The following is a 14997-nucleotide window of genomic DNA, read 5'->3' as shown; positions in this document are numbered from 1 at the left end:
TAGCATTAGAACAAAAGGCCGTAATTTATCTCCCTATTATGATGGGAAGAAGTGATACAAGGGTTGAAAATGGTATTGAAAAGCCAGCACCTCAGAGGAGAAGCATTCTGGCCTGCAAGAAATGCCTAGGAAGTTCCGTCAGCATTCCTCGAGAGGAGCCCTCAGGCGATTAGCCATAAACTAACCCCTTCTCAAAAAGAGAAGACAAAGCGTGGGAAGATGGACCCCCTAGAACTGCACAAAACTAGCAATATACAGCAGTTAATACGGAAAAGGCTTAGACTCTGTTGACTCTGTTGCTAAAGGAAAAAAAAATCTCCTGGTTATCGGATTGTTTCCTAGTATTTTAGTTAGTCCCTTTCCATCGGGGGGGGGGGTTAGATACAAAGTCAGGTGTGATTTTTTTTCAGAAGTCAGCACACTAGGATTAGTGTGTGCTGCCCTACAAAATCCCTGAGCTGTCTCGTTGGCATTGCTTGGTAGGAGCACCTCAGATGATCAGCAATAAACTAACCCTTTCTCAAAGAGAAGGTAAAGCCTGGGAGGATAGATCTCATGAGACTAAATAGGACCATAATTATGTTTTTTAAGATTTTTGGAGATGAGGATTGATGATTTGGATTACTTGAGTGATTGCGTTCTCATCTTGGACGTTATTTTCACAACGTTTCGGCCGATGTATGCTCCGAGTTTCTTCAGGTGCATCTCGTCGAACTCTGGAATTTTTCTGTTGAAATCTGAATCTGTATGAACTTTTGTTGCGAAATCCTGTGGCGCAACGGATAAAAGTGCTGAGTTAACCAGTTGTAAGTGACAATCTTCTGGAAGTCGAAAGTTCAATCCTCAGACCAGACGATACTAAGTATACAATTGTGAATTACTTCAAAATTCTGCCCGGTCATGGCTGACGGAATGAGAGCAAGCTATCTCTGTGGATTAAAGAAAGGTTTCTGTTTGAAATTCTGTATAGATTTCGGAATTCAATAAGGTGCACTTAAAGAAGGTCGAAGAATACATCAGCCGAAACGTTGTGTGAACAACACCTAAGATGAGGACAATATTCCGAATAGTTAAATTGTATATAAGTACATCTATAGATAGATGTTTTTTTTATATAGAGATATTTTTTTATATATATAGATGTTTTTTATATATAGACTAGCATGGGTGCCCGGCGTTGCCGGGTGTTTGGAGATGTATGCTGAGCAAAAAAAAACAAAAAAAAAACGGTCAATTTTTTTAACTTTGACCCCTATTATGACCCCTTAAAATGTATTGTTTTTGGGCTCTAATCAAGTTATTAAGTTAGATCCATGTCCAAGGAACCTATATCTAAAATGTCAAGTGTTTAGACCCAAAATTGTCGGAGGAGTTTGGTAGAGTTCTCAAAGGTCAAATCGTTGAACTTTGACCCCCTTAACAGTCAAATTTCTGGCCGAAAACCGATCACATCGATTTTCCCAAATCTTAGTACTCTGTATATCAAATTTCGAGTCTGTAGACTAAAAGTTGACAGAGTTATTGCGTAGGGAAATGTATACAGACAGATACAAAGACACGTTCACTTTTATAGATAGATAGACAGATAGATAGATAGATAGATAGATAGATAGATAGATAGATAGATTTGTTTAACAAAAATATATACGTATACATAAATATATATGGAAACAATTTTGTGTTCACTACAAACTTTTTCTCCCCGTTAAAAAACGACCCTGGTTTCTAACTCTGTCCCGTGGGGAGGCATTGTAAATAGGTACTACAAACGTTTTCGCAAATATTATGCAAGTATAAATCATGTAGAATATTTGCATGAATATAATTACAGGTAATAGTTAACTAAAGTGATTATCCCATTAAAAAAACGAAGCAACTAATAGGGAATTAATTAAAATTAATGTTTAAAAGAATATGCAAATTAGCTAGATTGTTTGCTAGTGAATGCAATTCCACAACCAAGATATAAATTGTATTTTCTTTTTAAATAAATAGAAAAAAGGGGTTTTAATAAGAATATCGATACACACAAAAGAAAACCGAATTTATAGGAGTATAGATGGGTTTTTTTTATATATAGAGATGTTTTTGTTTTTTTTTAATTTTTGCGATGAGGATTGATTATTCGTATTTCAGACGATGTAACCTCTAATCTTCTACGAGTGTCTCTTGTCAAACTCGGGAATCTATACAGAATTTTGAATGGATACCTACGTTCAATCTCGAAAGACAAAGGATACCCCTTGTAAGGGCAGCTGCGCATGTAATTATGAGGCAAGGGTTGCACAATCTCCAACCACATCTCTCCTGAATCAGCACTGTTTGAGTCCAGTGGCAAGGAAAAGTTCAGGACGACTGGAAACAGTGCCGAGATAAGCGGAGAGCACATACAGCACCTGTAAGTCCCAAATGGTCACCCATTTAGTACTGACCATGTTCAACGTTGCTTAACTTCGATGAATCAGTGGGAGCCTGTGTGTCAACGTGATTATGCCGTATCTACAGAATTTTGAATGGAACGCTTTATTTAATCCACAGGAGTAGCATGTTCTTGTTTCGTCAGCCATGGCCAGGTAGAAGTTCTAAGTAATTTGCAATTTTTTACTTCGTACTTTATCCGTAACAGATAAAGTGCTAAATAAAATATTCAGTTCTAAGCGACACTCTTCTGGAGGTTGATGGTTCAATCCTCAGTGCGGGCAATACGAAGAATACAACTGCAAATTTGGTTAAAGCTTCTACCCAGTCATGGCTGAGTGAATGAGAATATGCTACCCACGTCGATAAAATAAAGAGTCCGTTCAAAAGTTCGAGTTTGATAGAAAGATTCCCGAGTTCGACAAGACGCACCTGAAAGCGGTTGGAGGATTCATTAGGGGAAACGTTGTGAGAATTACATCCGAGATGAGAACAGTAGTTCGAAGCATTCAAATAATCAATCATCTAAAAAATTTCGAAACACATTTTCCGTTACATGAAAAGATATACTGTGTAGACACGTACTTGTGTTGAGACAGCTGAAAAGTATTGATTCCGTCGTCGTCGTCGTTGTTGTTGTTGTTGTGCGTTTTTTTTTTGTTTCTTTCTTGTGTGTGTGTGTGTGTGTGTGTGTGTGTGTATGTGTGTGTATGTGTGTGTGCGCGTTTTGTTTTTTTGTCTTTTTCTGTTTTTGATTAAAAAAAAAAACGTTTAAAAGAGTTAATGCAATCCAATAATAAGTAGACACCATCCTTGGATTTAATTAACTCCTCAAGCCGACCACACACCATGACTCTAATTGGTTATAGTTAGCTAATGCACTTCTTAATTTCTGACGTAGCGCTACCGGAAACGGTTACAAGACAAATTAAAGAAGTTTTTTTTTTTTTCTCCTATGCCTATAAATTATTTGTTGTTGTGATTTCAATAATTTTATTTATATACTTTCATAAACATATATTTAATCTATAAATTTTAATAAATAAACTTTTATTTTTAAAATTAAAAAAAAAGAAACTTATTTTTATAATTTCATAAACATATATTTAATCTATAAATTTTAATAAATAAACTTTTATTTTTAAAATTAAAAAAAAAAAAAACTTATTTTTATAATTTCATAAACATATATTTAATCTATAAATTTTAATAAATAAACTTTTATTTTTAAAATTAAAAAAAAAAGAAACTTATTTTTATAATTTCATAAACATATATTTAATCTATAAATTTTAATAAATAAACTTTTATTTTTAAAATTAAAAAAAAAGAAACTTATTTTTATAATTTCATAAACATATATTTAATCTATAAATTTTAATAAATAAACTTTTATTTTTAAAATTAAAAAAAAAAGAAACTTATTTTTATAATTTCATCAACATATATTTAATCTATAAATTTTAATAAATAAACTTTTATTTTTAAAATTAAAAAAAAAGAAACTTATTTTTATAATTTCATAAACATATATTTAATCTATAAATTTTAATAAATAAACTTTTATTTTTAAAATTAAAAAAGAAAGAAACTTATTTTTATAATTTCATAAACATATATTTCTTATAAAATGAAATAAAAGCATTTATTTTAAAAAAATAAATTTAAAGAATTAGTTTTGTATTTTCAACCGATGTAAACCTTTTTTTATATAATAACCCTAGTTAAAAAATTACAGAAAATAAATATTATATAAATAAAGTAAGTGAATGCAGCAAAGTGCCCCAAAAGGAATACAAAAACATCCACGACCAAGTGGGAAGAGTAGTATATTGGGAATTATGCAAACAACTGCATCTCGAACGCACAGACAATAAATGGTACAAACATAAGCCGGCAACAGTACTTGAAAACGAGAATCACAAAATCCTATGGGACATGGACATACAAACTGATAGACCCATCCAAGCCAGAAGACCAGATGTCGTAATAATTAACAAGAAAGAAAAATCTTGTCAAATCGTAGACACAGTGTGAATATCAAAGAAAAGGAGAAACGGAGCAAATACAGAGAGCTAGCCAGAGAGCTGAAAGGGATATGGAAGATGAAGAAAATCAAAATAATACCTATAATAATAGGAGCACTAGGAACAATCTCGAAAAACTTTGAAAAAAGAATGGGAGAAATTGGAATCAGAGGAATGACTGGAAAAATCCAACGAAAAACAATAATGAAAACAGCTGAAATATTAAGGAAAACCCTTGAATGTGGAGACTAACACAGACGAACCAAAAGCGTAGACCAGACTGCTACAGAACAAAATATGAAGCGCTACATGGAACCAAAAACATTGAAGTAAACATACCTATAAGTTCTCTAACCCCACCCCTATCCCCCATTACCACATCACTGCCCCCCCAAAAAAAAGAGTGAACGCAAATAGCTAAGTAGTCAAGGAGGAAGGAAAGACCAAGGAGTGAGCACTGACCAGACCTCCACTGTATAAGTGCGAAGAGAACTGGGATCTTGGAGAGGCTTATATTGCCACTCAAATTCCAATAAAGACCAATGGGCATTGCCAACGAGAAATCAATGGCAAACAGCTGTTGCAATAACGCAAATTTATTTGCAAATGTTATCGGAAGAGGTGAAGAGTACTGAAAAATCTGGGAGACTTGTTGTCACTCAGCTCCCAGGGAACACCACAGGCTGTATTCAATGAGATCTTTGATAACCTGTGTGAAAGCTCCTTGTGAGCCAATAATAATAGTAGTAAATAATTTCTTTGTAGAAATAAAAAAAAATCGTTCGAAACACTTTAATTCATCCGTTGAATAAAACTTGTCTAGCTTTACAATATGAACAAAGACGGCTGCCGAAACAAACACACAATGTTGAGTCTTGTATGAACTTTTTCTTCTTGCAGCATTATATTTTCGTGCATTTTTTTAAGCAAAGAATTTCTAATTTTTCTGAAAAGTATATGCATGAAAACAGATGGTACTGATATAATAATAACTGTTTGTTTCTGCATAACGAAACGGATCAGTAAAAATGTACCGAAATTTTAACATGCTGTTTTGCATGAAAAATAAATATTTGGATCTGGGAATGTAACTATACTGTTATTCTTATATATATATATATATATATATATATATACAAAAACCCAAGTTTGCCCAGCTGGGCAAACTTGAGTCTTTGTACCGGAAAAATATCCAGTAAATAAAACGTTGTTTATTAAATCGTTATTTTTTTTCATTTTTTTCATTTTTTTTTTTTATTTGCATTTCCATACACCAAACATGGATGTAAATATCAATAAAACATCCGCTGGGTCATAAGCTTCATTTCGGTACCTTACTTGCCTGGGTGGATTGCCTGTAGGCTGAGATAAATCGCGTCACACACACAGACATTAGGAAAATTTATAATAAGATATATATATATTAGAATTTTCAGAATGTGAGAGATGATATAATTATTTTCACAAAAAACGTCGCAAGTCACACAAGCCATAAAAGCCAATAAACCGGAAGTTCAATACTCGAGTTTCGTCCTTATTTAGGCTCAGGATTCGAAACCCAAATCTCTTGCATGCGAGGAGAACACCCTGCCATTTGAGCAATCGCAGTTTGTTAGCTTTCACGGCTTATGTGAGCTGCGACAGTGTTTGACTGTGGGTTTCAATGGTTAAGTAACCAATGAAGTTTAACGAGGTTAATGCAAGAGTGCTCAATACCGAAGTAGAGCAGGGTATACGCTTTATTTTTTTTTTACACAAAAAATAATATGTTGCTACACAGTCATGAGCATGTTTCAGTCAACTAGTTACTAGTAACTAGCGACCTCTTCAGGCGACACAGCTTATATATATATATATATATATATATATATATATATATATATATATATATATAGAGAGAGAGAGAGAGAGAGAGAGAGAGGGGGGTCATACCAAAATGTAGTAGCTTTGCTAAAGAGTAAAAAATAATTTGAACGAACTCATACTTATTACAAACATTCCATGCCCATCTACAAATCACGAATAATAACTGGTACCTTTCTGCAACAGTCCTCGTTACAGCTAAGCTATAGCCAAGCTACGTTCAAGGAGAAAGAAAATCTACTCACCCAAAACCTGTAAGACGGTTGTTTGTACAGCACTCATCCTGGAAAAGATGACAATAAATTCAGATCAACAAAAAAAATTCGGTGTAGAAAAAAAAAAAGATTTCATAAATTCTTTTGTATAATAAGGTGCATTTGATTTCTGTCCGCAATATTTGTGATCATTTTTAAAACAGTAATCTGGAAATCATCTTTCTTAGAACTGCACGCCAGTGGAACTCTCTGCCGCTTGCCTGTTTCCCATCTGACTACAACTTGGACGTCTTCAAGTCCAACATAAACAAACTCCTGACAAACCGCCCCCTTAAGTAAGACACTCTATCAAAACCCCCAATACTAATGATAACTACAATACTATCTCATTGATTACTGTACACACAATAACCCTTATCCCTGAGTGGCCTTCGGGCCTTGATAAGTGGTGACCCCCATATAAAAAAAAAAATTATCATCAATTTAGCAGTAGCTGAATTTTATAAGTAACAAGCAGGCCGCCCGGCGTTGCCCGGTCGTAAGGTACACTTAAATACGACATTTTAATTCATGCAGATTATGTATTTACTGTTATAAAGACAATTCTCTATCGCTTATTATATTGAACCTAATATATAGTAATGAGATCAAAGCTAAAAATATACATATATAACTTGGGGGTCATCAGTTAGAATTGAAACCAAACCTCCCCACCCTCATTCATTAGCCTTTGAGTCACACCCATCACTTAAGCTCACATGTGCAGGTCATGATGTTATAATCATAAAATTACTCTCGCCATCTTGACATTTATATAAACGTTAATTTCAACTGTATTTCTCACGTTTAACGTTGGCCATGTGGTTTGTTCCTTGCTAATGGAGGCAGAGACGGCTTCTTGGCCAGGTACAAATCTCCCGATCAGCTGTAATCATTACACCCTGCACTGATGATTCCTGAAACGATGAAACACTAGTATCTGTAGGTATTAAAAAAAATTATTGTCATAATTATATATGTGTGTGTGTGTGTGTGTATGTGTGTATATATATATATATATATATATATATATATATATATATATATATATATATATATATCTACTAATATAAGAAAGTCACTTTGTATGTGTGTGTGAGTTCCATCCTCATAGGTCTCGAAATGGCTGAGCCTTTTTTTTGCAAATTCCACACAAAGGTAATTTATATGCCCGGCAGTGTTCTTAGATATGTTTTACCCAGAAATTCATCCGATAAGTACCGAAAATCTAAAAAAATCTGATCCTAAATATAGTCTTCCTTTCTTATAGATTAAGAAAGAATTTTTACAGGGGAATATTTTTTAGTTATACCAGTCAAGGGAGATAATTCTTAACAAATCAAGGTGGATTCAATTCTCAGCAAATCATTTGTTCTTAAAAACAAAAAAAATGGAAATATTGTTATCTAGAGATATAGTCCAGTGGTAGCGTATTTGACTGCAGATCGAATGGCCCCCTGTTCAAGCCCAGATGTACCTTACCATTTCATTTTAATCTTTTTCTTATTAATGAGTTCAATTTACGATAAAAGAAAAGTTACTATTTAAAATCGCTGCAAATCATTTCTTCATTTGCATATTTACTATTACTAAACATTAATCAGATGTGACTTTTCCAGGGCATTCATAGTCAAACCCAAATATCAAATATGACGTGATATTGTAAAAAAACAAAGACAGAATTTATCATTGTTATTTTTTATTTTTTTGCGAATTAGCCCACCGAGCGAATTATTCCTCGTAATATACAATAATCAATAAACGATTGATTCTATAATAATACATACACAATCTGCATGAATTAAAATATTATGTTTAAGCATATTGTACGACCGGGCAACGCCGGGCGTCTAGCTAGTGTGTATGTGTGCATATATAAAAATTCATCTGTCATCCCTTTTTTAAAGATCATCAAGGACAAGCAAGATCCACAGTTTTATAATAATAATAGACTGCCCGTGACCCGTTGCGTCAGTATATGTTATAGATAGCTATGGAATAGTGAGTATACAGAATTAATGTATAAACGTGCAAAAATTGAATGCATGCGTGAAAACAAACATGGCGACCAGTGAAAACAATACAGAGTATGTTGGATAATAAAGGTCTTAGCATTAAGACATTCAGTCTTAACATTAACAATGAATTAAAACTAAAAAAAATGATACAAAATACAGTTGCAAAACCCACCCAATATTTGCCACAGTAACATATATTGGGTTGGTTTGTAACAGTATTTTGTATAATTCTACCAAACTCCTCTGCCAATTTTGGGTCTAAAAACTTGCAATTTTAGATGTAGGTTACTTGGACATGGATCAAACTTTTTAATTTGATTTGAGCCTAAAACAATAAATATTAAGGGGGCAAAATTGGGGTCAAAATTAAAAAAAAAAAAAAATTGACCTTTGTAGTCTCTAGCAAACTATTCAGCCAATTTTGGGTCAAAATATTTGAAATTTTACATAAAGGATATTCAGACATGGATCAAACTTTTTAATTAAGTTTTGTGCGAAAATTTGACTGCCAAAGGTCAAAGTTGAAAGAGTTGACCTTTGCAGACTCTACAAAACTCCTCTGCCAATTTAGGGTCCAAACACTTGAAATTTTAGAGGTAGGTTACTTGGACATGATCAAACTTTTTAATATATATGCACATAAAGTTATGAACAGTACAAAGGGCCAGAGCAAAGCCAGGCTGAACTGCTAGTAATATGTAAAATTATAAAAACATTATTCATTGCAGGGGAGGGGGGGCAAGTTTCATCGGGGAAGAAGGGGGTCTGTGTTTTTGACATTTTCAATGCTACCTATATTATATTCTTCTTAGTCTGCCTCGATCAATTACATTTTTTTCTCTGCAACTACCGAGTCGAACTGGCTAAAATTTTCTATGGATCTTTGTTACGATAAAGTGCAGCGAACTAAGTATTATGGTATCCATTTGATGTAGAGTCGATAGCGATTAATACAGATTAGTATTTAATGCAAAAATGAGCACACATTTAACCATATCAATTTGGCATAAAGCATTCATTCTAACGGGTTAAAAAGTCTAGCTGTATACAAAGTTGGACAGAAAATGCCGACTCATTCCTTGAAAAATTTATTACATAAAGAAATGTTTTCCTCTTTTTTTATTTATTTTATTCGATAAATTTTTTAGAGATAAAGGGGAGCTAACTCTTCCCGGAGGTAACACTTGATTTCATTAAGATTGGGATTTATATCCGAGTGTTCTTTTTAGAATAGATGTTGTTCCCTTTATGGCTGCAATCTGTATTTCATTACAGCTTGGTCTTTCAGGGATTTTTTTGTTTTATTTTACTTCAGTCAAAGTTCTCAGAAATCAAGGGGCCCACGACCAGGGGCTAACACTTGAACTCAATATGAGATACATAGATATTCGAATGTTCCATTTAAGTTCTTTATCTCTCAGACACTATTATTACTATGAGTTATTAAAGAAATTGAGAACATAATTTTCCTCTCCCCAATTAACCATTTTCATATGTAGTAGTATATCTTCCATTTTGGTCTCTTGGTCTTACTGGATTCCAGGACAAGAATTTATCTAGTCTGGTGAAGTATCCAGCTCCATGCTATTACTTGAGGTAACATCACTTGGCGAGGTGCACCATTCCTCGTAAAAGCTAATGTGAGTTAGCCATAGTGAGGAGATCTTATTTGGGCAGCGAATACTATGTGATTTTGAATATTTGGTCAGGGTTTACTTCTAGGGAAAAAGTATCCTCATGCCAGATTGTTCTGACAAACCCCTGTACAGAGAGACCTTAGACACTCGAGGACAGTGTCTAGTAGACATTCAAGTTCTCCCCTTTCAGGGATTCTGTATGGATTTGTGTTTGTATGTCCAGCTAAAGGGGAATGAGCTGAGTGAAGGAGAAAGAAGGAGTAAGGGGGGGGGACATGAGGGAGGAAGACAGATAGAAAGATGGAAGTTTTAATAGAAATATGTTACACCCCCACCCCTCCGAAAAATAAAAAAACAAACAAGAACCCTTTCATCAGTGAGTAACATTTAAAATCCCTTCCCCTTTGAAAAATAATTCCTTATTTACCCCAAGTTTTCCATGAGATTTCCCAATTTTTGGCTGTTTGACTTCTTCTCCATAAAAGCTCTGCAAAGAAAAGAAAAAACACACAAATTAATCAATAATTCTTCCCCCTTTCTCAGAAACATCGCTTATAGAATTTGAGGACTAATGAAAAAAAATCAGGGAAGCAAGAGTTACAAAGCTGTCAAAAGTAAACTGAACATCCACTTTCTTTAAGGAATATTTTAGAATATTAGCATTTTTATATATAATGAATGCTGTTCCTCATATATCAGGTATGGAAGAAATAGCAGAAAAAATAGTTTTATATAATCACTAGCAGGTAGAGGGGTGCAATACAGGAGCTAGGTTGTAGCAAATGCTAAAAACCAAATGACTTGAATTAGTTACCCTCGTTTTTTTTTTTTCCGGTTCGTTTTGGTATGCTCTCTTCATCACTTCCTAAAGCAATTAAGTTTTCACAGGAACGTGTTAACTCAAAATATTTTCAACCAATGAAAATCATTTTAAATTCCAACAGTAACATGACTATGTTAGAATAACAGGCCAATGTAAACTTAGAAACATTTATTTAAAAAAAACGGTTTGGTGAACTTCTTCCGGGTGACACTTGTGGCGCATCAACTCTCTACATCAACATCATCCATTCTACAATACTGCAATGCTCCATGCCGAAATTCCTTTAAACCTGCTGCTATATCTCCAGTGAACTTAGCCACTCAAAAGGTAAACTCACACACACATACCCACAGTGGAACTTTGAAAATGAACTTCATGATGCTTTGTCTACTTCTTATTCAAGAACTTTAAAACTTCTCAACAAACTTCTTTCAAAGTATATTTTACATCTCTGTAAAATTGTTGAAATATGAAAATATTTTGTTTATTAATTCATGTTTTCTCACTTTCAGTCCAAAATTCTTGTTGTTAAGTTAGCACTTGCTAACTGGTGACCCATTCATAACATTCATGTTTTTATGCATCTTTTTCATTCGCAAATAGTCTTACAAGGTTTGGACTGACTTTCACTTGGTTTTATTTGTATAATGTAATTTTATTGCTAGTGATGTTCTTGGCACTTTTCAAACATGTTACTATCACCAAAAATACACAACCTATAGCCAGGAGCTGTCTTACAGATACAATAAAGGAGCAAATATTTACATCATCAACGTTCTGATCCACATCTGGCATCAATTGAAATGAATGGCTCTCATCTTGAGGAGGCCTCAAGTTTTGACAAGCTTCTGGGCTTGACCTTTACACCTGATCTTAAATGGAACACATACATCAAATCTGTTGCCAAGGCCGCTAGAAAAATGGCAGGATCATTCTAGCAATCCAGTAGATATCTCACTGCTGATGCAATTCTCTATCTATATAAGAGCCAGGTACGTCCAAGGATGGAATACTGTTGCCACATCTGGGCAGGAACTGTTAAACAGGATTTGTCCTGTCTTGATAGAGTTTAAAATAGACTGTAGCCTCGTGGGAGATGTCCTTTTCTCTTCCCTGCAACCTCTATCTCACAGAAGAGATGTTATGAGTTTGTCTCTGATGTATCGTTATTTTCATGGAAAGTGTTCGACTGAGCTTCAGTCTATGGTCCCCCCTCGCCAAACTTTCACAAGAAACACTTGTCAAGCTGTACACACTATCAATAATTCCCCTCCACTCTTTATCTGTGCCTAAACCTAAACGTAGATTCCATGAACAAAGCTTCTTTCTTAGAACTTCACGCCTGTGGAATTGTCTTCTGTTTTCCTGCTTTCCAGCTAACTACAATATGGTTGTCTTCAAGTCTAACGTAAACAAGTTCTTGATGAGCCGTTCCATATAAGTTAAAAAATTTACCGAATTTCCATTACTAACGATTGCTATATTGTCCAATTTCTACTGTACACTCTTTAACCCTTATCCTCGAGTGGCCTCTTGGCCTTGATAAGTGGTGATTCCTATGTAAAAAAAAAAAAATTGAAATAATCCAATGAATCTAATTCAATACGGTTGTTATTTATATTTAAAAGGTACTAAAGAATTGGTTAACAAAGTTAATCAAAGGTAATAATAAAATAAATCAATTTAAGCACTTGTGCACTATAATGGAATGTCATGTTGAACTTGGTATGAATTCAAAAAAATTACGCAAATTATCCAGTAGAAAATGTGCAAGATCTATTTTTCATCACTGTTTTTACATTTCTATTTCTGTTGATATATAAAAATATTTTGTTTGTTAATTCATGTTTTCTCACTTTCAGTCCAAAATTCTCGTTAAGTTAGCACTTGCTAACTGGTGACCCATTCGTAACATTTATGATTTTATCCATCGTTTTCATGTATCAATTTAAGTACATTTACATTAATTGTTCGTGATGTTCTTATCACTTTTCAAAGACGTTCTATCGTCAAATTACACTATCAAAAACCAAATCCCAAAAAGTCTATGTCAAAATAAGAAACCACCACAAACAAAAACATAGTCCAGACCAATCTTGTAATGACCTTTATGCTGTTGATTGCGGTATGTTGCTGGTCCCATGCAATTCTAGGAGGTCCACTCTCCCAGGCTTTGCCTTCTCCCTTTGAGAAGAGGTCGGTTTGATGCTGAAGCGCCCCTAGCAGGGAATGTCGACAAGGCTGCTCAGGCAGAGGCGCTAGCTTTTCAATCCCACTTTCCTGACCTTTGCGTCACATCTTCCCACCGTGGGAGGAAGATTAATACCTTCACCAGCAGTTAGTATCAAAAGATGCCAGAACGCAACACGAAAAGGAAAACGTTAATAATGCAAGTCATCTTCATCTGACACACACATTGGTCAAGATCAACGTGTAGTATCTGTTCTTCAGATGCTGCATTTCCATTTCTTGTTCTCTTTCGGTAGAGGATCAGTCCTTCACGACTGAGACAGTTTTTTATTTTTGTACCTTTTCTCCACGTTAAAAAACGACGCTGGTGTCTAACTCTGTCCCGTGGGGAGGCATAGTAAATAGGTACACACTAGTGATAGGCAGGCAAACAGAAATGAATTGCTAATTACAGCTATACACACAAGGGGAGAACTTGAATGCCTACTAGACACTATCCTCGAGTGTCTAAGGTCTCTCTGTACAGGGATTTGTCAGAACAACCTGGCATGAGGATACTTTTTCCCTAGAAGTAAACCCTGACCAAATATTCAAAATCACATAGTATTCGCTGCCCAAATAAGATCTCCTCACTATGGCTAACTCACATTAGCTTTTACGAGAATTGGTGCACCTTCTCCAAGTGATATTACCTCAAGTAATAGCACAAAGCTGGATACTCCACCAGACTAGATAAATTCTTGTCCTAGAATCCAGTAAGACCAAGAGACCAAAACGAAAGATATGATACAATATATAAAAATGGTTAATTGGGGAGGAGAAAATTATGTTCTCAATTTCTTTACTAATTCAGTGTTTGAAAGATAAAGTACTTAATGAACATTCGAATATCTATGTATGTCATATAGAGTTCAAGTGTTAGCCCTAGGCAGGGGGGGGGCGTTGATGTCTGAGAACTTCGACTGAAGTAAAATAAATTTAAAAAAAACAAGAACAAGGTAAACCAACGTGCACACACACACACACACACACACACACACACACAATGCCATGCTGCCAACTACCCACATATGCATACTACTTACACGCACATACTCACACTATGAATATATTGACCTACACATTTCTCAGCCTTGTGACTATTATCTAACCTTTCTTTACCAAACACGTGTTTGCTATAATGAACATTTTCATGGCTTTTATATTCTTGTCTCTTGTATGAAAATGTTTTATTATAAAATTTTATGGGTTTTTTTTTTGTCATTTTTCATTCATAAAACTCTGTTCATGTTTTAGCACTTGCTAACTGGTGACCCTTCTATTCTCTCAAAGTCTTTATTTTATTTCTATTCAATATGCACACGTGTTCTTTCTTTGCTATAAAACGTAACTTTTATACCCAAATTATGAGGCGCGTTCCAAAAGTAATGCCTCTTATTTTTTTATTCCACCCGAATGGATCAGAGGGGGGTTGCCAATTGCATTGCTATGATGACTGAACTTATGCATTCATGACCTGAAAGCTTCATCTTTCTGTTGTAGATACTGACAGTGTGAGACTCTAAGAAAGCAAAACCCATCATGGACGTGCATGAGAAGCAGAGATGTGTCATTGAATTCCTGACAAAAGTGCATTTAGAATGGTGGTGACTATGTGGAAAATAAATTCTGGAGTACAAAAGGTTGCTCGTTTTAATGGTACCACTCCCATCTTAATAACTTTTGAACATTTTGAGTTAGAAAAAATAGGAGGCATTACGCTTGGAA

At 34.5% G+C, this 14997-nt stretch overlaps 1 protein-coding gene across 1 annotated transcript in view; it reads right to left on the bottom strand.

Moving 5' to 3' along the window:
• Positions 1-14997, bottom strand: part of LOC145261100 (tectonic-like complex member MKS1) — a 474527-nt gene that overhangs the window by 35524 nt on the left and 424006 nt on the right. The window contains exons 18-19 of the mRNA XM_080119317.1: positions 10645-10704; positions 6554-6591 (exon numbers count right to left, since the gene is read on the bottom strand). Of these exons, the coding sequence (XP_079975443.1) occupies positions 6554-6591; positions 10645-10704 (98 nt within the window). The remainder of the gene's footprint in view (positions 1-6553; positions 6592-10644; positions 10705-14997) is intronic.

This window comes from Euprymna scolopes, chromosome 37 (genome assembly GCF_053919585.1).
Source record: "Euprymna scolopes isolate OS-2025 chromosome 37, ASM5391958v1, whole genome shotgun sequence".
Classification (NCBI taxonomy): domain Eukaryota; kingdom Metazoa; phylum Mollusca; class Cephalopoda; order Sepiida; family Sepiolidae; genus Euprymna; species Euprymna scolopes.
This window is presented reverse-complemented; position numbering and strand designations above follow the sequence as displayed.